Source organism: Gymnogyps californianus, chromosome 4 (assembly GCF_018139145.2).
Source record: "Gymnogyps californianus isolate 813 chromosome 4, ASM1813914v2, whole genome shotgun sequence".
NCBI classification, from domain to species: Eukaryota; Metazoa; Chordata; class Aves; order Accipitriformes; family Cathartidae; genus Gymnogyps; species Gymnogyps californianus.
In genome coordinates, this window is record NC_059474.1 from 1,860,445 (window position 1) to 1,881,699 (window position 21,255).

A 21,255-nucleotide genomic window follows, 5' to 3' on the forward strand; every position below is an offset into this window, starting at 1 on the left:
CCCTCAGCTACGCACCCCGACGCAGGGGAACCGCACGGCCCCGCTCATGGCGCGGGATGGATGGACCGATGGCACGCGGGATGGGTTGGGGAGCCCCGGGCGGTGGGGCTGCAGCTCTGCTGGGGCATGGCGGGGTGGGAACCCTGGGATGGGAGTGGAAGGTCCGATGAGTCTGGGGGGGAATGTCAGCATCGGCCGGTGCCAGGCGCTAGAAGAGATAGGGGGGTTAGTGATACAGGGACGGCAGGTCCCCAGAAGTCCCTCCTTGGCCCTGCTTCTTGGTCCCCTCTCTGCCTCCATCCTCCCCTCCTGTGTTCCTCCCACTCATGCACAACCCTTGGGCGGGTGTACAATGCTCAAGAAGGTGCACAACCCTTGGGACAGTCCGCAACCCTTGGGACAGTCCACAACCCTTGGGAAGATCCACAACCCTTGGGACGATCCACAACCCTTGGGAAGACCCACAACCCTTGGGACGATCCACAACCCTTGGGAAGATCCACAACCCTTGGAAAGGTGCATAACTCTTGGAAAGGTGTGCAGCCCCTGGGAAGATCCATAACCGTTGGGAAGGTCCCCCACTCCTTGGGAAGGCGCACAACCATTGGGAAGGTTCACAACCATTTGGGAGGAGTATAGCCGTCAGGAAGGCGGACAAGCCATGGGAAATATCTCTCCATCCGCCCTGAGCTTGTCACAAAGGGGTGACCCGTGTGCTTTCTTGCCCAACCACCACGCAATGAGCCCCTGCAGTGCCAGGGGTCTGCAGGCCCTGGGAGCATCCCTGTGTCTGACACTGGAGCTGGGGTGCGGGGAGCCACCTCCTCCAAGCAAAGGGTGACCCAGTCCTGCTAGATCAGCCCGTGCAGCCTTGTAGCAGGATTAGTGACTTCTCCAGCCCCCCACCGCAGCCATCGGGTCTCATCGCTGATCCCCTCGGGGGCTGTGGGACCCCCATGCTGTGCTGTCCCAGTGATACAGAGGTTCTGGTGGCTTCCCACACCCAGGCAAGTGAGGAACCCTGTGGGGACCTCTTTATCCCCCACTCACAAAACCCTCCAAGACATCGGGGGGGAAAACCCCACCCTTGTGAAACGGGATAAGCCAGCAGAAATCCAGCCTAGGAGGTCACCATGGTCTCCTCCAGCCTGGGAGGCACAAGCACCTATCGGGGTGCATTTTTTGCGGTGCTTTCACCCCAAAGCACCGAGGGCACCCGTGGGTGGGAGCATCCCTTGCTCGTCGCTCTGCAATATCCCACAAAGGGCTCTTCCCGCCACCCTAAAACCCCTCTCAGCCCCTCTGCACCCCACAACCGCCAGCCTCGGTGAGCAGTAAACCTCCACCGAACCCTCCATCCGTGCTTGTCCCCAGGGCGGCGTCCCCCACGGCCCAGCACTCCCCTCGGAGGGCACAACCGGGCCACGAGGTTTGGGAAACCATTTTTTAGGGAAGAACCAGTAAAGGCAAGAAATCCGTGCAGAAAATAAAAATAAGATGTGCTGGGAGGATTTCTGGAACTGCCTGGCTGTGTTTTGGGGTCGTTACAAAATGCAACCTCGCACGTTAACCCCGCCTGGGTGACCACCGGCGCCAGCCTGGCCGAAACCCGGTGAACACAAAGCACCGCCGGCAACTTCGCTTGCTGCTGATGGGATGAGAAAGCGCTTTTCCACCGTAGGGATGGGGCCACAGCATCGTGCCACCGATATCTCAGGCCTGGATCCCTGCCCGCGTCTCCCGGGGTACCCGATCAGCCTCGGTCTGTATTTCCCAGCCATAAGCCAAGGCAGGATCTGGCCCAGGCAGGTCCAAATGCACACATCGCCTGGTCCCTGTCCTGGGCATGTCCTACCCTGACCACAAAACGTCTCCTCTCTCTGACCCCCCCCCTCCCAGCAACGACCAGGATTTAAGGAAATTATTAGCGGAGTCATTACTACGGTGGCCACGCTAATAAAGCCCACAGGCATCCGGAGCCGGGAAACGCTCCCGGCCGCTGGGAGATTGCAGCAGCAGGCAAAACCCATCCCTGGGCTGCTTCGGCGCCGCTACCTGCGATTCATCATGGATCCTTTCTTCGCATTGTTTAACATTTTTCCTGCCTTCCCCCCCTCCCAAAAAAAAAAAAAAAAAAAAAAAAATTACCAGCAGGCAGCTCCACTGCCTGGTTGAAGAGGGAAGGGGGGGATGGAGAAAAGAGGTGGCGGTGGCGGATGCTGCCAGGGTGGCGGATGCTGCCGGGGTGGCGGATGCTGCCGGTGCCGTGTGCCCGCTGGTCCCCATCCTTCCCCGGCTGAGGCGGCAGTGGGGTGGGACGGAGCGGGGTGGGGGCACCGCGGTGGGCAAGGGTGGCTGGGGATGAGGTGCTTGTGGGAGGTGGGCATGAAAAGCTGGGGTGCATCTAGTCCCCCAGCACCTGGAGCAAGGAGCAGCGGGTCCCTCCTCACCTCCTGGCAGTGGCTTTGTCCCCGCTGCGTCCCCCTGCTCCCTGGGGGCCCTGGGCGAGGAGCAGCCTGGGGACAAGCCACCGCCTCCCAGCACAGCATCCCGCTTCGCCCCATACCTGCTTCTCGCCGCCGACCTCCCGCTCTTGGCTCCTCCGGCGAGGGCAGCATCTCTCCCGCTTCCCCGCCGGCCACCACCGTCCCCGTCGAACGGAGCGAGCCGGGGGGCTACGGGGTGGGGGGACGGAGCACGTACACCCGCTCCGGTGCACAAAGGAGGTGGCTGCTGAGCGGCTCAGGGCTTTGTCGGGGAGGAGGGATGCCAGGCAGGAGGGATGCAGCCCGGGGAGGAGGCAGGAGCCGCGGGAAGCATCCGGCTCCCTGCAGCCAACACCTCCATGCCAGCCAGGCCCTGGGGAAGGAGGGAGGGTGGTGGCTGCGGGAGGAGGAGGAGGAGGAGGAGGAGGAAGGGAGCAGAGGCCGAAGGCCCCGGTGGGGTGGCGGGAGGGCGAGGGCTGCTGGGCACCCTGGGGACGGCAGGTCCCCGGGGTGCTGCGGGGCTCAGGGGGGGCCGTGCATGGCGAAGGCAGGGGCGAGGGAGGGAGGGATGGAGGGATGGAGGGAAGGAGGGAGGGCGAGCGCTAGCAGCCGCCTCCTCCTCCTTTGCAGCCTGAGCCCGGACTGTTTCTCTCTGCCGCTTTCCTCCTTCACAGCTCCCTCTGCCTGTCTCCCCACGAATACCGCGGGCCCTCCGCCGGGCCTTGCTGCCATGCGGCAGCCCGCCGGCCTCATCCTGCATCTCCCCTGCCCCCCAATCCCACCCTCACCCCCACCAGTGAAGCCCCTGTCCCGGCAGGCTCCTGGCTGGGATCACCCCGGAGCATCCCCTCAGGGGGGCCAGCCAGCGTGGGGTGTGTGGCCGAGCGTGGGCACCTGCATTGCTCCTTCCCCATCCTGGGCTGGACCCACGGTTGCAAGGACCCTGACTTGGTCCTGAGACAGTCCCTGAGCACCCCAGCTTGGTCCTGTTCTGGTCCCTGAGCACCATGGCTTAGTCCCCAGCTGACCCCCAAGCACCCTGGCTTGGTCCTGATCCAGTCCCTGAGCACCCCAGCTTGGTCCTGTTCTGGTCCCTGAGCACCATGGCTTAGTCCCCAGCTGACCCCCAAGCACCCTGGCTTGGTCCTGATCCAGTCCCTGAGCACCCCAGCTTGGTCCCTGGCTTGGTCCTGATCTGGTCCTTGAGCACCCTGGCTTAATCCCTGGCTTGGTGCCGATTGAGGCCCTGAGCACCCTGGCTCGGTCCCTGGCTTGGTCCTGATCCAGTCCCTGAGCACCCTGGCTTGGTCCCCAGCTGGTCCCCAAGCACCTCGACTTGGTCCCTGGCTTGGTCCTGATCTGGTCCCCGATCACCCTGGCTTAATCCCTGCCTTGGTCCTGATTGAGGCCCTGAGCACCTCAGCTTGGTCCCCAGCGCCGAAGGCATCCAGCACTGCCGTGTTTTCTTGTCTCTGACATGGACGTGGAGGAAGACGGCAGCGTTGGGACCAGGATGCTGCCGGCCTGGGGGGTGAATGGTTGTCCCCAGCCCTGAGTAGCCCCAGGTTTCAGGGTGCAACCTCTCCTCCTCTCCTAAAAACACAAGCACGCGTGCTCAGTCCCATCCCGCCCCAGAAGCAGCTGCACCCAGCTGCCGTGGTGGGTGCCCCCCTCCCTCCCGCCCTCCCTCGGCAGCGCTGGCCAGGGGAGCAGAGGGCGAAGGCTCGAGCCTGGGTGCCTTCGCAGAGCTTTCAGACTCAGCATCAATAATAGATGCACTTTCGAAGGGGTATTAATAAAGGCCTCATGCATCATGCATGGCCAGCGGTGTGGGGGAAAGCAGGGAAAGCTGTTTACTGCCCGGCAAGAGCTGACGTCCCGTGGAGAGGTGCCCAAAAGATGCCTCTTTCCAAAGGAAACCTGGGTGCTGAGGTCCTTATTAATGATATCTAGGGTGTCCCCCCCAAAAAAGGTTTTTTTTCTGGTGCCTGGGGTCATCGGCATCCCACAGAGTGGTCCTCGCTCAGGATCAGGCTCCCACGCACATGGGATGGCTCAGCTGCTAGGGCCAGCAGTGCTTGGGGCTGGTGGGTGCCCACCCGAGGGGCACGAGCACCCTTGGGTGCCATCAGAGGTGTGAGCTCTTAGGGACAGGTCTGAGGGGACATTCAGGATTTCCCCCTCAACCAGGTTTCCTTCTGGCCCCTTCCCCTCTCCCATCCCTGCTAGCAGTCCTCAGGGACCCCCCATCCCCTGCCCAGCTTCCCACCCCATCTCCACGGCGTCCTCCCATCCCATGGCAGGCTCGGTGTGGGGCAGTGGATTTTCCCGGGATAACGGTATAACTGGGGTTTAGCCCCAGGATGCTCCACCCCATGTGTCGGCAAAGGCTGGGGGACATGAGGGGACCTGGGGAAGGAGACCTCCCTCCTCCATAACACACTTGGGGGGCAGATCCCCCCTCTCCAGGGCTGGTGGAGGCGACAAAATCTGCTGGAGAGAGCCGATTTGCAGCTATGCTGAGACCCCCTTCCCTGCCTCAGTTTCCCCTTCTGCAAGAAAAGGCCAATAATCCCCAAAATGCCTGAGCACTGATGACGATCGCCGAGCCCCAAGCCGAGATGCCACCCCGTCCCTGCTCCCTCTGTTCCCACAGGCACCTTCTCCTCCCGATTAATTAAAACCAAAGACCGGCGTGCCCCATCCAAGTGAGCATCTCCCGTTAGAAGGATGAGATTTTGGCAAATATATGGTTTTGGCTGATTTTTAACTACTGGAGGAGGGAGGCTCTGCTATCAGCAGCACCTTCCAGGCTGCAAAATCTTCTCCTGAGCCATCTGACTGCTGGCTGGTCCCAGGAGAAGGGAAATGGCATCTCTCGGATGTCTAAAATGCCGAAAAGGAGGGAGCAAACAGCAACCCCCCCAGCCTTCGCGGGGGGCCGCATCCTGCCTGCCTGATGGTGCTTGGATCTCCTCCAGCCCTGGGGGTGTGCCAGGTTGAAGATGGGGAGCAGGGCCGTATTTCACCCCGTTTCTTGCGGGTGAAGCCTGCCAGGGTGCGTGGGCGCTTCCACACTCCGTGGGGGACCGGGAGCCCAGGGTTGGGGGGGGTCTGGGCTGGGCTTTGGGGTCCCCACAGCAGCTCTGGATCCAAGTAGGGCAGATCCCTCCAGGGCTCGGCCCCATCGGAATAAACCCGGAGCCACGTCCCCCTTTTTGGAGGGGGAAGCTGCCAGTGGGGAGCGGGGATCCCTTCCCGGCTCTGTCCTGGGACAAAACCCTTCTCCCTGGGGATGCTCGGGAGGGAGAGTTGCCAACCCACCCGCTGCACTGATTGATTTTTCTCTCCCTGCTAATTATTTAAGCACCTTTTCCCCTCCCATACGCGGCAGCTGGAGGTCAAAAACGCGACAGAAATACCACTGGCGTCGGCTGCGATATGGGATCGAAAGGCAGAAAGCAACGCCAGCAAGGTCTTAGATTAGCTCAAATCTTTAATTAGAAAAATAGACACCATTTTCTAATATTCCTGATAGATTCTTTTTACAAACAGGAAAATAATAATAATAATAACGACATCACCTTTCCAAAGGGACCGGTACGCACCGGTTGCCGGAGCCCGGCGGCATCTCTCTCCTTCGGGAGAAAGGATCGGTGCAGCCGCAGCCCCCGACCGTGCCGGCTGGTAAATAACCAGTCGGGAGCATCGTGTAAAGTGCTGGCAGGGGAAATCACAGTCAAGTCACTACGAATGCAGGATGTCCGTGGGTTCGGGTATTAAAAAAAAGCCCCAAAAACCCATCTCGGTGGTGATTTCTTTCTGTACATGGTTTTTTTTTTTTTTTTGCTTTCCCCTCCTTGGAATAGGAGCTATAAAAATGACTCAGTCTCTGCAGTTTGGAGATGGCTCCGGGCGGCCGGAGCTGCCACATCCCTTCTCCGCAGCCAGTGGTCCAGCGCCACGGCATCGCCTCTGCCTCCCGCGTGCCCCTCTCCTCCCCGGCACGGCCTGATCTGCCGTCGTCTTCTCCGGGGCCACCCCAGGAGGTTATTCCCACCCCCGGCTCTCCCGTGAGATGCTCGGGGGACCTCGGGAAACGCCATCTCCCAGCGCTCAGGTTGGGGCTTCACAGCGTCCCGAAGGAGAGACCCACCGAGAAGAACCCCAAACCTTTGAGCTTCTCCTCCGTCCGGGCTTTCTGCTTCAGGTGGACCTTGCTGTGGCGCTTCTTCTCGTCGCTCCGGGCGAAGCGGCGGCCGCAGGTGTCGCAGGAGAAGGGCTTCTCGCCGGTGTGGGTGCGGATGTGGGTGGTGAGGTGGTCGCTGCGGCTGAAGTTCCTCAGGCAGATGCGGCACTGGAAGGGTTTGTGGCCGGTATGGATGCGGAGGTGCCTGTTGAGCTCATCCGAGCGGGCGAAGCTCCGGATGCAGTTCTCCACCGGGCAGGCGAAAGCCTTCTCGTGGGGTTTCGGGCAGAAGCATTTGGAAGAGCACTTGGTCCGGCGGGTCTTCTTCTTGGGCTCGGCCAAGGCAGGAGGGTTGGTGGGCAGCAGGGAAGGGATGGAGGAAGAGGTGGGGTGGCCCAAAAAGTCCGCGGGAGGGATGGAGGGCGAGGGGTGAGGATGGAGGAGCTCGGCAGAGCTCATCAGACCCGGCAGGACTTCGGGCTGGGCCAAGGAGGCATCAAACTCCGGCATTAACGGAGGAGGGAGGCTGTGGATCTTGGTGTCGGCAAAGTCCCCGCGGGCCGGGAAGTTTTCTGGCTCGCAGCCGAAGCCCAGATGGGTGCCGAAGCAGGCAGCATCCTCCGCCAGGCTGCCGAGCTCCGACTGGCAGCTGACGGACAAGATGCTCTCCATCTTGGAGCCCAGCGGGTGGAACAGCCCCTGGCTGCTCTCCCCAGCCGGGAAGGCTTCGGGAGAATGGTAGTCGGCGGGTAAGTAGGCCTGATGCTGGGTGATGGGCTCCCACTGGGCACAGGAGGCTTTAAACTTGTCCAGGGGTGGGGAACCAGAGGGCAGCTTGATGTCCTGCTTGTTGTCCAGGAGCTTGGGTTGGAAGAAGCACTGCGAGGTGTTTCCTAAGGTGGGTTGTGCCTGGAGGGGTTGAGCACCCTCCGCCGTGGGGAAGCCGCCGTAGCTCTGCTCCGGGAAAGGAGCTTGGGTGGATCCGTTCATTTCGGGCTGGCAGGCGGCGTAAAGGTCCAGCTGGCTCTGAGCCACCTCGGGGCAGGGGTAAAGAGCATCCAGGTGCCTTTGGTGGCCCTCGGAGGAGGCGAAGGGGGAGATGCCCAGGATCCCCGACATCAGGTTGAAGAGGGATTCCTGGTCCTGGGGATGCTCCGGTACCGCCTTGATGAAGAAGCTGCCGGTGTAGCTGAGCGAAGGGGAGGGCTGGCTGCCCAGGAGGGAGTAATCCACCACCCCGCCGCTCATCGGGGCGCCCAGCAGCTCACCTAGGGATGCAGAGGGGTCGGCGGTTAGAGGGATGGAGGGATGCGGGGATGGGAGGGGGGCGGGATACGGGGGAACAGCGGGAGGCTGATGTTGCGTCACTGCGAGGTCCCCGTCCTAGCCGGGTCCCCGGGACGACACAAGGAGCCCCTGGGCTTCACGCCCCCCGCCTTTCCCGGCAGGACTCCCAGGACCCCCACCCTGGGCTAGCGGGGGGACACTTAAACCCACAGGCAGGGGCTGGGAACAGGCTGGGAGCAGAGGAGGGGAAGATGTCCGATTCCCGGCTGCAGCTATCACTCCTAACGGGGTCCCTCATCCCTGCCCGGCTCCCCCCTGCCCTTACCTCCGAGGAAATCGGCCTCTGCCAGAAGTTGCTGCTCAGGCTGCCCCAAGCCCTGCAGGTCTCCGGTTTTCATCTCGCAGCTCTCCTCGTACTTGGAGTAAAGCGGGTCCGGACAGGAGAAATCCATAACGTTGAGCATTTCCCCTCTGAAGGCACGGCCGGAGTAGGGGGGGGGGGCCTGGCTGGGGCGAGCCGGGGGGTGCTCAGGGCCAGCCGGGGGGGAGCTCAGGGCCAGCCGGGGGGTGCTGCGGGGTGCCCGGACTGATCCGGGGGATGCTCGGGGTAGGTGCCAGGGACCGGCTAGGGGATGCTCCGGGGTGCTTGGGGCAACCCGGGGGATGCTCAGGCTGGGTTCCGGGAGCGATCCGGGGGGTGCTGTGCCCCGGGGAGGGGGGGAGCGGGGGGGCAGGTCCGGGGGGGGGGGGGGGCGGGGGCGCAGGCAGGGGCAGGCAGGAGCGGCAGCCCGTGCGGACGCCCGGCTCTCCCTCCCCGCCGCCCCCTTTATAGCTGCAGCGGGGCTGCTCCGACCTTCCGCCGCAGCCATTTCTGGAGTCCCCAGTGAGGCTGCCGTGACGTAAATGCCCATATATGGACTCAGGATGTAGACTAGGGAGTCCCAATAAGGAAATCTCTCCCGTGACGCGCTGCCCCCTCCCTCCCCCTCCCTTCCCCTCCCCCTGTTCTCTCCCTCTGTGGTGGTTTTTTTTTTCCCCCCCCTTCCATCTCTCTCTTTTTAACTAATAATCGCGATATTTTTAACAAATCGCTGCAGGGCCCGCGGCTGCTGCTCTGTGTGTGTGTGCACAGCATCCCCCCCCCCCCCTCCGCACCCCCCTGCAATCCTGCCCGCATCCCCCCATCACACCTCCTGCATCAACACACCCATGCACATGCATGTGCACACACGGGCGTGCAAGTACAAGCGTGTGCGCGCTGCCTTTGCTCTCCTCCCGGTTCAGCTTTGCCCCTGCAGTTCCCACGGCTGGGGGGGGGGGGGGGGGATGGATGCTGGGCACCCCTCTGGATCCGGCCCTTGCGCCGCAGCAATGCACTGGGGCTTTGGCTCCCCTCCCAACGTGGGCTGCTGTTCTTCCAGATTTACATCTCCCCAGGCTCTTATTCGCCTTATGCTATTTTTTCCCTGTGAATGCCTTTTGTTGCTCTTGCTCCTTCTAGAAGCGTGAAAGGTGCTGGGTTTGCTATTCCCTCCCCTCCTCCCTCCCCTCCTTTCCGTGCCTGATTTTGCAATACTTTCTGCTGGCATTTCGTATTTGCTTTGATTTGGAGCTGTGAAGTGGATGCCGGCTCCTCCTGCGATCGAGCAAGCGGCCAAAAAGAGAAGGCAAACGCTGCGGCCAGCTCCCTCGCCGCGTTTCAGTCATCCAAGTTCATGGCTCCAACCCAGGCCGGCGTGCGACAGGCAGGGATTTGGGCTGGGAGAGGGCAGATCCATACTGCAAATCCCACCGGCTCGTCGAAGGGGGATGTTTTAAGAGCGGACTCAACACAAGCAGTGAGTTGGAAGGATCCTGGCAGTGCTTCCACCCGCACCGCAGTGCCCTGAGCATCCTCCCGAGCCCCCCAGCCGCTGCGGTGGGGTGAAGCCTCCAGTGAAGCAAGGCTGGAGGCTGTCGCTTTCCCTGCTTGGTTGTCTGGAGATTTCCAAATTTCCAACATCGATTCAGAGCTGATCCTGGAGGAGCAGCGATGCTTTGGGGAGCGGATCGCTACCAGCATCCAGCACAGGCAGTTTGGATGGGGAGGGGAAGGTTTTATCCGTGCAATCTGGCTGTCGGGTTCAGAGCCCACTATAAAACACATGTATAAAAATATTTACAGGTACAAACCCGCCGTTTCTCAGTGCAAGGTGGCCGATGAGAAGGTTACCTCCGCAATGGGGTCTGCAGGAGAAAGCTGCGGGGTGCAAAGGAGCTGGAAAGGAGGAGGGGACCTCTCCCCAGCCCCCCTACCTGCATGTTTTCCCTGCCTCCGTGTGCTTACAGCCCTTGCTGGAAGGCCAGATCCATCGGGGATGTGCAGCAGTGCCCGCATCCACGTCCACGGGGCCAAGCGATGCTCGAGCCGGGGCGCAGCGGCTGAAGCGGGGCCCTGCTCCGGTGCTATTCCTGCTTTAGCAATGACTCACTGCGTTACCTTGGGCAAATCACTCTGAAATCTGTCTAGCAGTGCTTCCCCACGTTGGGGGCAGGCTGTTCATCATTGCCTCTGCAAAATGCACCGAGATCGCTGGCAAAGAGGTGCAAAGAAGCATTAAGCCCGGCTGGTGATTCAGGGAGTGTCAGGGAATGAGCTGTAAGGTTCAGGTTGGAAAGAAAAGAGGGGATGGAGAGAGATCCAGAAAATTATCAGAGTGTGGAAATGGTGAGTGGGATCCAATTATTCACCGTTTCTCATCTCACAGGAGCTGGGGGGAGCCCAGTGCAATGGCCAGAAAGTGAGTTTCATGCAAACCAAAGGCAATACTCAGCCCTGCAGTGCTCGATGAAACTGGAACTCAGCGCTTCAGGACATCATGGGGACCAAGATGATAAAGAGGTTCAAAATAGTCCGTCTGTGGCTACTAAACACGACCCCAACCTGCTGCTTAGGGGATCTGCTGGATGCCGGTGGGATACGACCAAGGGATGGACCTTGGGGTCCTTGCTCTCTTTTTCACCTCTCCTTGGCTGCGTTAGATGGACCCATCAGACCTTGGTCGCTCTTATTTTATTTGGCTGTGCCAGATTTTAACTGGGATGTCAGGCTTTAGGATGGGTAGGGCCTCCAGTCTTTGAGCTGGAGTCCAGATCCTCGCTCTCGCCTGCTGCCATGCACATCCCTGGGACAACTCCTGCCAGGCCAAGCAGCTCTCCTTTTCTCCTGGAGATGGAAAAAACTGTCCCACCGTTTATAGGACGCCAGCCTAACGTGCCATGGGAACGTTCCCTGCTATCGCCGCAGGGCAGAGGCAGCTCTCATAAACTTCTCTTCATTCTCAGAGATGATCCTAAAATAGTGGCGACATTTCAGTTCCCCAGACAAGAAAATAAACAATTATCGCGTGGCTTATATACGCCTCGTCTGCCTGGGAGAGCGCTGCTGACTATACAGGGGTGGCTGTATAGGTACTGTCTAATGTGCCCTTTTCCTCTGGATGAATGCTTTTTTCTTTTAAGCCCGAGATAAATAGAGACCCACTTATATTAAAAAAACAGTCTAAAGCGACCCTCTCGGATGGCAGTTTCCATGGGAGGAGTGTGGCTGTGGTAGCTCCGACCGTGGAGGTGACACCACGCATGAGGTAATGGGAAAACGTGACCACGACTAAAGCCAAGCTCCGGGACCAGGTGCTGGCACAGCGTTTCCCTTCCCAGAAGGGGCACTTGGCTGGCGAGGAGGCGGGATAGCCTTCCTGGGGTGAAATGTGTCGTCATAAAAATACGGGGAGGAAATCCGTGTAGCGGCCAGGTCCCCCCTGCCGCACACGGGCACCCTGGGGAGGTACCGGAGCTCAGGCTCTGCCCTGGTTTTTGGGTCCTTTTTCTCTTTCTCTCATCCCTAAAATGCTGCGGGAAGCTTTGCTTAAGGTCTTTTAAGAGCTGAAGCGGTTTGGAAAGTCGCTGTGGCAGCCCTGTGTGTGTCCGCGGGGCATCTCGCAGCAAAGGTTCACCCAAGCAGAAGGGCTTCGGGCTCCTGCTCCATCCGTGCACCCTCCATGCGGTGGGAGCATCCGTGGGGCAGCAAATGACAACCCCAAAGGAAGGAGTGGTTTTGCTCCAGTGATGCTGGGAGCCCAAAAGGCGTCTCTGAGCTTTCTGGCAGGACACAGGTTGCTCACCCCCACGCTCTCCCCCAAGCTCGCCCAGGACCGCAGCCCTCCAAGCGTGCCGCAGCGCGCAGGCTGCCAGCCCGGGACTCCCCCAGTTACCTGCCATCTGGAACCGGCTGGCATAAGCCATCGTCCCCGGGCGCCTGCCCGCCTCCGCCAGCCAGGGCGAGTGCTTGCTTGGCGAGCTCCTCGCTGGCTCCTGCTGATCCACCCAGATGTTTCCCTCGCAGAGCCGGGGGCCGGCTTGGTCCCAGGGGTTCTCTTTCTGCTGACCACCCCACCACACTGCATGCAATCCATTGCAACGGCACATCAGCCTTCCTTCCCCTCCAGTTTCCCAGTCTGCGCTCCCAGTTGGGGTTACAGCATGGAAATCAAGCCTTAATTCTTGGCTTTGTCCACTGTTTCTCCCCTGGTTTTCATCCTTGGGGGCTTGGTTTGGGGTCTTCCCTATAGTCTGGGGAGATTTTGGCAGGGGGTTGGATGCTCCTGGGACTCCCAGCCCTGTTTAAGGGAGAAGCTGCCGTGGAAAGGAGGCAAACCATCTTCTTCCTCCTGCCTTGCCTTGCCACAAGCCGGCAAGAAGCTGGGGGAATATCTGGGGAACACCTTTCCCACTGCAGCACGCAGGCTGGGCAAGAGGAGGCAGCCCCAGAGCCGCTAGCAAGGGCAGAGATGGGAAGCCTGAGGCTGGAATTCATTTTTCCAAAGGGATGGGATGAGTATCGGTGCATGGCAACACTACTTTGGCAGCCAAACTTGGGCCGTGTGCCCAAAGCTGATAGACACCTAGGGAAAAGTGTAATTTCCACATGTCTTCTCCAAGCTCCAAGTATTCATGGCTTGTGTACCTCCTGTGTTCGACCCGATGCCCTACATTTAATAGTCCTCAGTGGATTTTTCCACTCTCTGCTTCCTTTATGAACCCTTAGCATCCCCTGCGCTGTGAGATGATCTAAGTTTTAGGTGAAGAAATCTCTCTTTCTGTTCGTTTGGAGCGTGCCCACCGCCTCCACGTTTGCAGCTTCAGAAGAGCCTCCGAGCAAATGGGTGTGCGTGCGATAAATCTGCCGGCTGCTCACATGGGGCGACGAATTCCCTCCTCCTGGTGATCAAAACCTCTCTGTGGTGACGGGTATAGCTGGGAAATTCCCTGCCAGTAACGTTAACCTCTTCCAAGGGCTTCTCTCATGGATGAGAAAGTGGCTCCGTTGACTCTGAGCCGCTGGTCCTCAATATTCAAGAAGATGCTTCTGTGATTCAGAAGTGGGTTTTTTTTTCCCTGGAAGCTGGGGAAAAGACAACAACCCTGCAGCACTGCCTGCCTCCCCTTGCTCCCCAGCAGTTCCATCTCTTATGGCCAACAGCGTCCCTTGGATTTTCTGCTTGTGGTTCAGGTTTGCTCTGCAGATGGGGCCGAGCAGCAGATGGAGTTGGGTGTTTTAAAGAAATCCCCCCTGGGAAGTGCTGCTGCTTCCCCCTGTGGTGTTAGGGGCAGGGACAGGGGTGGGCACCCAAAGGGGCAGCTGCCCTGCCAGCACCCATGGCTCGCAAGCTGCTGTTTGGGTGCGCAGGAGCTGTCGGTACCCCCTGTGCTCCACGCAAACCCCTGAATTCCCTTTCATGACTCCCATCTTCTGGACACAGAGCATCTCCTTTAAACCACCCCCACCAAAAAACACATCAAAAGCCAACCACAAAGCCCAGATTCTTTATAAACCACCCCAAACCTCCCCTCCGCCAGGCCTCTGAGGTGGAGAAGGGAGCAGCATCCCAAAATCTTGAAGCTGGCGACGGACTTTGCGGGGCGGGGGGGGTGGATGGCACGATGTGACTCAGCAGCGATTCCTCCCGGGATGGCCACCGGAGATAGCACGTCGATGGGTCACAGCCCAGCCGCTGGATCTCCTCTCTTCGCCCTCCATCTCCCCCCTCCGATCTCTCCAACCATCTCCCCTTCCAGGAAAACTTCTAGAATACATCGCTCTGCATTTCCATGGCAACTGGCACGCGACCAGCCGTGCCGTCTCCGCTGCGTACCTATTCCTGGCGCCGTAGAGAGGATGGATGCTCGTGTGACAGGGGAGACAAACCCGGAGAGGTCAAGAAGGAGATCACCACCACCTCCCGGCCGTGCCACCAGCCCCGGGGCGGCAGCGGTGGGATGCTCTGAGGATCTTTACCGAAGAGCATCTTTCCTCAGGCACGTCCAGGCGGCTTCAGCAGATTTAAGCAGCACGTGAGGCTCTACGAAATGCCTGCCAAAAGGGGCTTTTTTTTCTTAATTACCGGGCACGAGGGAGGAATCGCTGGCTGGAATTTCAGAGCCTGGGCACAGCGGGAGGTCGGGGTAGATGGCTATCTCACCCCAGGTTTTATGTTGCTGCACATCACCATATTCTCTGGGTGCTCAGCTAGCAATAACAGCTCTTCCTGCCCTTAAAATTTACAGATGGCTTGTCCTGCGTCCTTGCTTTTTTATCACAAGCAGCTGAGCTTTGGGGTAAAATCTCTCAAATTTGGCTGCTGCCTGCAGTTTAGCCGAGGGGAATTACAGCCTGGGAGCGACTGCATACGGGGACGGCAGAGCAGCTTGCCAAAGCGGAGAGGTCGCTGCAGCGCCTGCGATTGCATCGCCTCCTAAAAATAGGCTAGAGTCAGAAATAATCTCATCTCCTGCTCCCCCCTGCCCCCCGAATAATAAAATCAAACCCGATACTAAAGGCAAAGTGCTAATGCTGTGAGCTCTCAGAGAAGCCGGCGGAGAGCAGAAGTGGTATTTCTATTCTCTCCTTCATCACGTGTCCTAACCACAATATTTTTAGCGTGTGCTTTTGCATGTGTTGGTCAGGGGCAGGAAGATTAATTGGGCTCAGTATAAGCACAGGGCTGAGGCCGGGGCTGTCAGGAACACAATGATTCGCCTGTAATAAAGTAATAAAGCAGGAGGGGACAATTTTCTCAACTTCTTTCCAAATTCACATTTTTTTCTAAGAGTCTGTCTGCCTTAATATATTGACTGGGAAGCTGCAAACATTTCCAAGCAAGCTTGCCTTCCAGTTTGAATGAAATGATTCACTGAGCCCCAAATAAGTCTTTCTCCACTCATTCTCACACTGGTTTTAATCACCTCTAAAAAAATTATGTACATTTTAAAATAAAGCATTCTTTAAACCAAATTATTGGACTCTCTTATTTAGAAAAAGCGTGAAGCAAAACATTTGGACTCTTATTTTTGAGTTTCCAGGGGGGCTTTGAACAGGAGCTCGAGCTCCGAAAAGAACCCCGAGCATCGTTAGGCTCTGTCCTCATGAAGCTGCAGGACATCTCAATCCCCACCGCAGATGAAAACCAAGAGGGTTGTTTGTCTTCTCTAGGCCCCTTCTGCTTGGCTCGCCACGGTCCCGCAGCCCGGGCAGGTTTCCTTAGGGCAAGCAGAGGCTCGCACGGCACCCAGCAGCCTCGGGACTCCGGCTCCGCAAGCGATACAGCGGAGGTGTGCTGGGGACGCGTGCCCCGAATGAGATGCAAACAAATGTTGGCCCCTTTACCGCCGGTAAACTCGAAACCCAAGAGAGAGCTGCCTTGCAATCAGATGAAGGCGTTCATTAACAAACCATTAGAATAAAATCCCTTTCGAGATGGACAGGTAAGAAAAGCTAAGCTGGCTGGAGAGGGAGGAGCGCTTTTCCTTGCCCAGGGAAAGGAAGAAAGCCTTGAAGTTGCTTCGCCTCCACCCATCCCTGCTCCCCGGGTACCTGGCTGGTTTCGAGACCCAGTTTCCCAATGCCCACAGGGATTACTGGGAACTGGGATCGACCCTGGCAACGGGCAGGGAGCTTCCTCAAGACACTCGGAGTTAAAAGGGTTGGCTTTGTACCCACCGGTGCAAACTAAGTGAATTGGCCAAGGATGTTGCGGAGAGCCTGTTGCAGAGATTGGAGCGAAACCCATGCTCCCCGCAGCCCGTGTTACTTTTCTAACCACCTACTGCAAATCATGCCCATGAACCACGCTCAGTTAATTATCCCTCTGATTGCAAAGAGGGGGGGACACAGACCTGGCCCAGTGCCTGCTCGGAGATGAATTTATCCGACAGCTTTTCATTTGTGAGTGTTATTTGCTTCCTTGACCAGCTCACTGCTCCTTTTCAGGAAAGTTTCCAAGAATCCGGAGAGACACTCTCCAGAATCATTAATCAGAGCAGCACAAAGATTTATTAACTCTCCTCTCCATGAAATAAAACCATCAGCCTCTGAAGTCAGCTTTCTGTGCCATCAATTCTTCCTCCCAAGTAAATTTAAAGGCTGTCACTGTCAGCTGCTAACGAAGGCAAATCCATCTATCAAGTTCTGATTTGTTGCTTGTGGTTACAGTATCGTGATCTCGACTCATATCCAAAATACAAGAGTGAAATGATAGCGGTTCTTTTTTTGCCATTAGTATTAATTATGTTAATAAAACTTAATGATATTCATGCCAAAGGTTGGAAGTGCGTGGAAATTCATGGAACTCTTCAAATTAACTGCTCTGGTCTCTTGGCATACAATTAGGAAAACTATTAAATATAGTATGGTATGTAAATTAATACAAGTTACATCTATTACATAGTTCAGCTACGAGAGGAGCAGAATTTGCCATCTCACTTGCAGGAATCAGGCTGCCCAACCCAGGTATAAATGGGAAAAGTGTCACTCTAAAATGTATATGCTAGAGTGCATTTTTTACCCCAAAATACCATGGGAGAACGCTGATTTTACCTACCCTTAAAAATGTCTTAAGCTGCATTTTGCAGCCAATTGCTACAGAATGCCAGAACCTGGAAGGACATACCAAGGGAATATGAGTGCAGATGGATGCCCCCTTGCACCTTCCTCTAGGCATCCATCAGTGGCCACTGTCAAGGGACGAAGTACGTGGCTAGATCGGTCTTCAGCTTGACTCAGAGCGACCGACCCTACGTTCCTGCTCCAGGACGTCATTCCATCGCTACGCTGCAGGAGGAAGGATACCTCCCTGGGTTGTTTCGTGACAGTCCAGCATCTCCTGCTGAGGTCGCACACTCGGCAGCATCTGGACTTTGGTGCATCATCCAGTTTGGCAATGAGTTTGAGTCCCGTTTGTTCCTGCGAAGAGGATAATTCTCCAATCCAAGGTTTGTCCTTCAGGGAAGAACGTGGACCACTGTGGATAAGGTGTACCAGAGCGTGTTGAGGGGAATAAACTGGATGCATGGCGTCTGGCTATATTTGCACTCAAACACACAGCCGGGTCAACACCTTCTGCATGAGCCCAGCACGGGAAAGAGTCAATGCATCCCCTCTCAATGAGGCTCAGAGCAGAGCCTCGGGCATGGGGTACAAACCAGAGCAGCTCCTTCTAGAGGAACCTGGAAATTTATGGGTACAGAGCACAGATGAGAACACCATGCCAGGGGCTGGCCCGTGCTTTCTGGGCCATACATCACCTTTTTACCAGGATCAGCTGGAGCTGGGAACAGATTATTAAATAATGTGGTGAGGAAGCTGTATACAAGCATTAGTCTGATCTGGAAAGTGAGGGACAGGGGCTGAAACTTTCCTATAAACATATGAATCATCACGATGCCACACATCAGTGAGAGTATTTACTCGTGTAGCCCGAGAGTCAGAAATAGGAAGCATCTTGAGGCGGTTTCACAGGGGTCCTCCGAGGGTGTTCATGCCTTTGATTTCAGCTCCTCTCTGAAGCGAACAGAAGGGTCTTTTCATTCCCTTGGATCTGCTGGAAGAGGGATTCGAGCAATGCTGAAAGTCCCACCTTGATGCAGGAGCCTGCAGGATGAGGACATCATGGAGAGCTTCTTGCAAGGTGACTCACGTCCTGGACTCCAAATACTGTATTTGCCCACTGCTTGTACTCCTGATGGATCTCCCCTGACTCATTGGCTCGCATCCACCTTTGCCTCCGTTCCCTGCTCATTCCCCTCACTCGGAAGAAAGGCTTTGCATTCGTCAGCAGCAGGGTGGGGAGATGGACAGACAGAAGAAGACAGCAGCTGTCAGTCCTGTGCACTCATAAATTTACATCAGTAAATACTCCTGCGGTCTCTGTCAAGAAGCTGCAGGGAACAGAGTGGTCCATTTAACGGTGGCCCCAGGACACTCCTTACTCTGCAGGTTCAGATGATGAACAAGTCTCCACTTGTCTTAACTCTCTACTTTAGCCTTCAGCTCTCTCCTGGCCCCCAAGCTTTCCCCGATGCTTGCCCTGTTCCCATCATCCCCCGAAGCTGGTGATGCCAGCTGGGACTAGCTGATGGCAGCTCATTTGCATGGAAGTCCACCTCAGTTAATGACTACAGCCGTTAGCATCAGTTACGCAGTTTACATCCAGCTATAAATAAGCGCAGTAGTTGAGAAATTACTAGTGATCTAAAATTGGGATGTAACACAGTGGTTTGCAGGCAGTCACTAAGAGACTGTGCCATTCCCAAAGCCCACAGGCTGTCTCGGAGCAAGGAAATCCCGCTTGCAGTCGATGGGACGTGTCCAACCATCCTAAACAACTCACCCAGAGCTGCAGGCTCTGTGGCACCCCTTATTCCCGCAACCCCAATGCATCCAGCACGGGACCAAACGTAACTCTGCTATGGGACAGGTTTGCAGCCAGCTGTTCTTCCAGGACTCTCCTCTCTTTGCACAAGACTTGGCCAAGAGCTGCAAAGAATTAAATAAACCCTCCAAGCAAGCGTTAGTAGAAAACAACGGCGTGCCTCCTTGCTCAGTGCCCAGAGCTCTGCCGGACGGAGCCAGTGGGAATCCTGCATTACTCCAAAAGGACAGAGTGCGGCTTGGCCCACTCTGGCCCATTGACAAATACAAATAAATATAACTGGCATGAAGCACAAACTGCCTGCCAGGACAGTGCAATGTCTCCATAGAAACCCCTGACAAGAGAACCTGACGCTAATTTAACGATGGCAGGAATAATGCTGTAGCCTGTTGATGTTGTAAACTTCCTCGTTTGAGCTCTCTTCTTCTTTTTTTAAAGGAAAGTGGGATGTTAACGCTGGAGACGTCGCCGGATGCAAGGCAAGGGATGGACACGGCGTCTCTGGTGTTGTGACAGCTAGTGATGACAGATGCATGCTCAGCTCACACTGATTTCTCCTTCACTGCTCCAGTTCACAACTAAAAATAAGCAGAAGAAGAAGCTGAGTCTGCTTCAAGGAATTGTGGGACAATAGATAAATAAAAATAAAAAGTGATGTTCCTGAATGGAGACATTTCTAAAGCTAGATCACCTCCTTCAGTGCTGGCCCTTTAAACCTCTGCCCAGGAAAATAACCAAATCAATGAGTTCCTATGAAAAATAAACATTCCCCTCCCATACAGCCAGGAAAAATACCCAGAGATGAGGATGCAGTGAGAACTGTGGACCCAAAGCGTTCGGGAAACACAAAGGTGACTCCCCAGATTGCTAGATCTGTATAGTGAGAAAAAGTTTTGATTTCTTCTTTTTTTAAATTTGCTTTCTGCTTTCAGGACTCGAGGCAGCGCTCACACTTGTCTCTGACGGCTGCGATTGCAAGAATCTAGGTTAGACAGTACCTACACGCCTAACCAAGGTTATATTTTAACTGGGAAATCCTCTGGAAGTCCTGAGTCCGGTCTCTCCCACTCTCTGTGTCCATCCCAGCTCCATATCAAGGCAAACTCTGGGCATGCACTGACCTACCCCTCTTCTCCTCTTCATCCCCTGAGCCTGGGTACATCAGAAAGGACACTGAGCTGCAGTGAGCTCTGACTACTCAGTTTAGATGTTGGGGGAATCAGGATCCCATGATAAAAAAAAAAAAAAGCAGCGAGTTCAGTTGCATATTTGGGCACTTTGAATTGCCACCTGGAATTAGCAGCTTTTCCTATCAGCTGAATAGTGAGATTTGAGCTCCCAGTCAAACATTTAATTTCCCAAAGTTAGCTGGGGTGCATCCCTCTCCCAGCAGGTCAGGACCCCACACCCTCTGCAATCTTTCAGTCTCTGCTAATTAGAGCAGGTTTATTTTGTGCCTTGATCATGCCTCGGCTCCCTGATGGGCAAAGACCTGGTTATATATCATCCCTCCATCCCTCCCCTCCATGCCCCGGTCACCTATAGAGAGGAAATGCACGTAGGTGCTCCACAGCCATGAGGTTACCCAGTTCGACTGGCTGAGGCTCGGGGACTCCAGAGACGACTCGCATGACACACATTAGTGAATTAAACATGCATGGGAACTCGGGCACCGAGGCCAGCTGGTGAATAAAGTCCTTACCCTTCAAAACAGGGGGGGCTTCCTGCAAGCTGCCTCCTGGGAACGGTCCCTGGCCCAGCTCCCAACCTGTGCTAACTCAGAGAGGAGCCAAATCCAGGAAGATTTATTTGATTGTTGTTTCCTGTGTTAATAAAACCAAGCAGGAGGAAAGAGCGGAGCTACGGCCCCGCAATCCCTTTGGGACCAGGCTGGGAAACGTTACTGCTTACTGTCATGTAGAGAGGATGAAGCGATTGCCAGGTGGCCCCAGAGGCTGGGGATGGGTTTGCCATCACACAATAATGACCTGATGCAGAGGAACGTTGTGAGCTCTAATTCATTTATGCTTGCGAAGCGTTTTAGAAGGGACCACGAGGTGAAAATCCTCTGCCCAAGGCGATGCACGCCGCCAGTCACCTGCAGAGCTGTAACTAAAAGGACTTGAGGAGTGAGACCTGGCTTCTGTAGGAACCTGCCGGTGGGAATTTTGCTGTTGACTTCAAGGGTACCAACGTTCCTGGTAGGTTTCCACCCTCCCTCAGACTTTACGCACACAGAGACATTTGATGCTATATACGGTTTTGTTTGATTCATGACTGTTTGGTCTGAATTCTCTTTTCCTCCTCTCCCAATGAAATAAATAAAGCTGATTTCTCAGGAAATACCCATTTCCTGATTTGTCCTAGGCATAATCCAGCTGTCCTCAGGGTCTAAATATGATCACAAGTATTTACTCTTAGCTCTGAAACGCAACCAGTTTTGGTACAGAACATGCTAACGTTTTCTATTTTAACTTCCACATGGCATTTTCTTCTTTTTTTCCCCCCTTTTTTAGACTTCAGATTCAAATAGTGATAGCAAAAG

General features: G+C 56.2%; 1 protein-coding gene across 1 annotated transcript; it reads right to left on the minus strand.

Moving 5' to 3' along the window:
* Positions 1-5,970: 5,970 nt before the first annotated feature.
* Positions 5,971-8,442, minus strand: EGR4 (early growth response 4). The gene is made up of 2 exons (XM_050896265.1): positions 8,288-8,442; positions 5,971-7,943 (listed from the first exon to the last, which is right to left on the minus strand). The coding sequence occupies exons 1-2, from the start codon at positions 8,424-8,426 to the stop codon at positions 6,616-6,618; spliced, it is 1,467 nt and encodes a 488-aa protein (XP_050752222.1). The 5' UTR covers positions 8,427-8,442; the 3' UTR covers positions 5,971-6,615.
* Positions 8,443-21,255: the final 12,813 nt, after the last annotated feature.

What these genes read in the sequence shown, in the direction of transcription:
- EGR4 (XM_050896265.1), bottom strand. Translation starts at nt 8,426, where the DNA reads ATGCTCAACGTTATGGATTTCTCCTGTCCGGACCCGCTTTACTCCAAG. An exon ending in AGAGGCCGATTTCCTCGGAG is followed by an intron (nt 7,944 to 8,287) that starts GTAAGGGCAGGG and finishes CTGCATCCCTAG; the next exon opens with GTGAGCTGCTGGGCGCCCCG.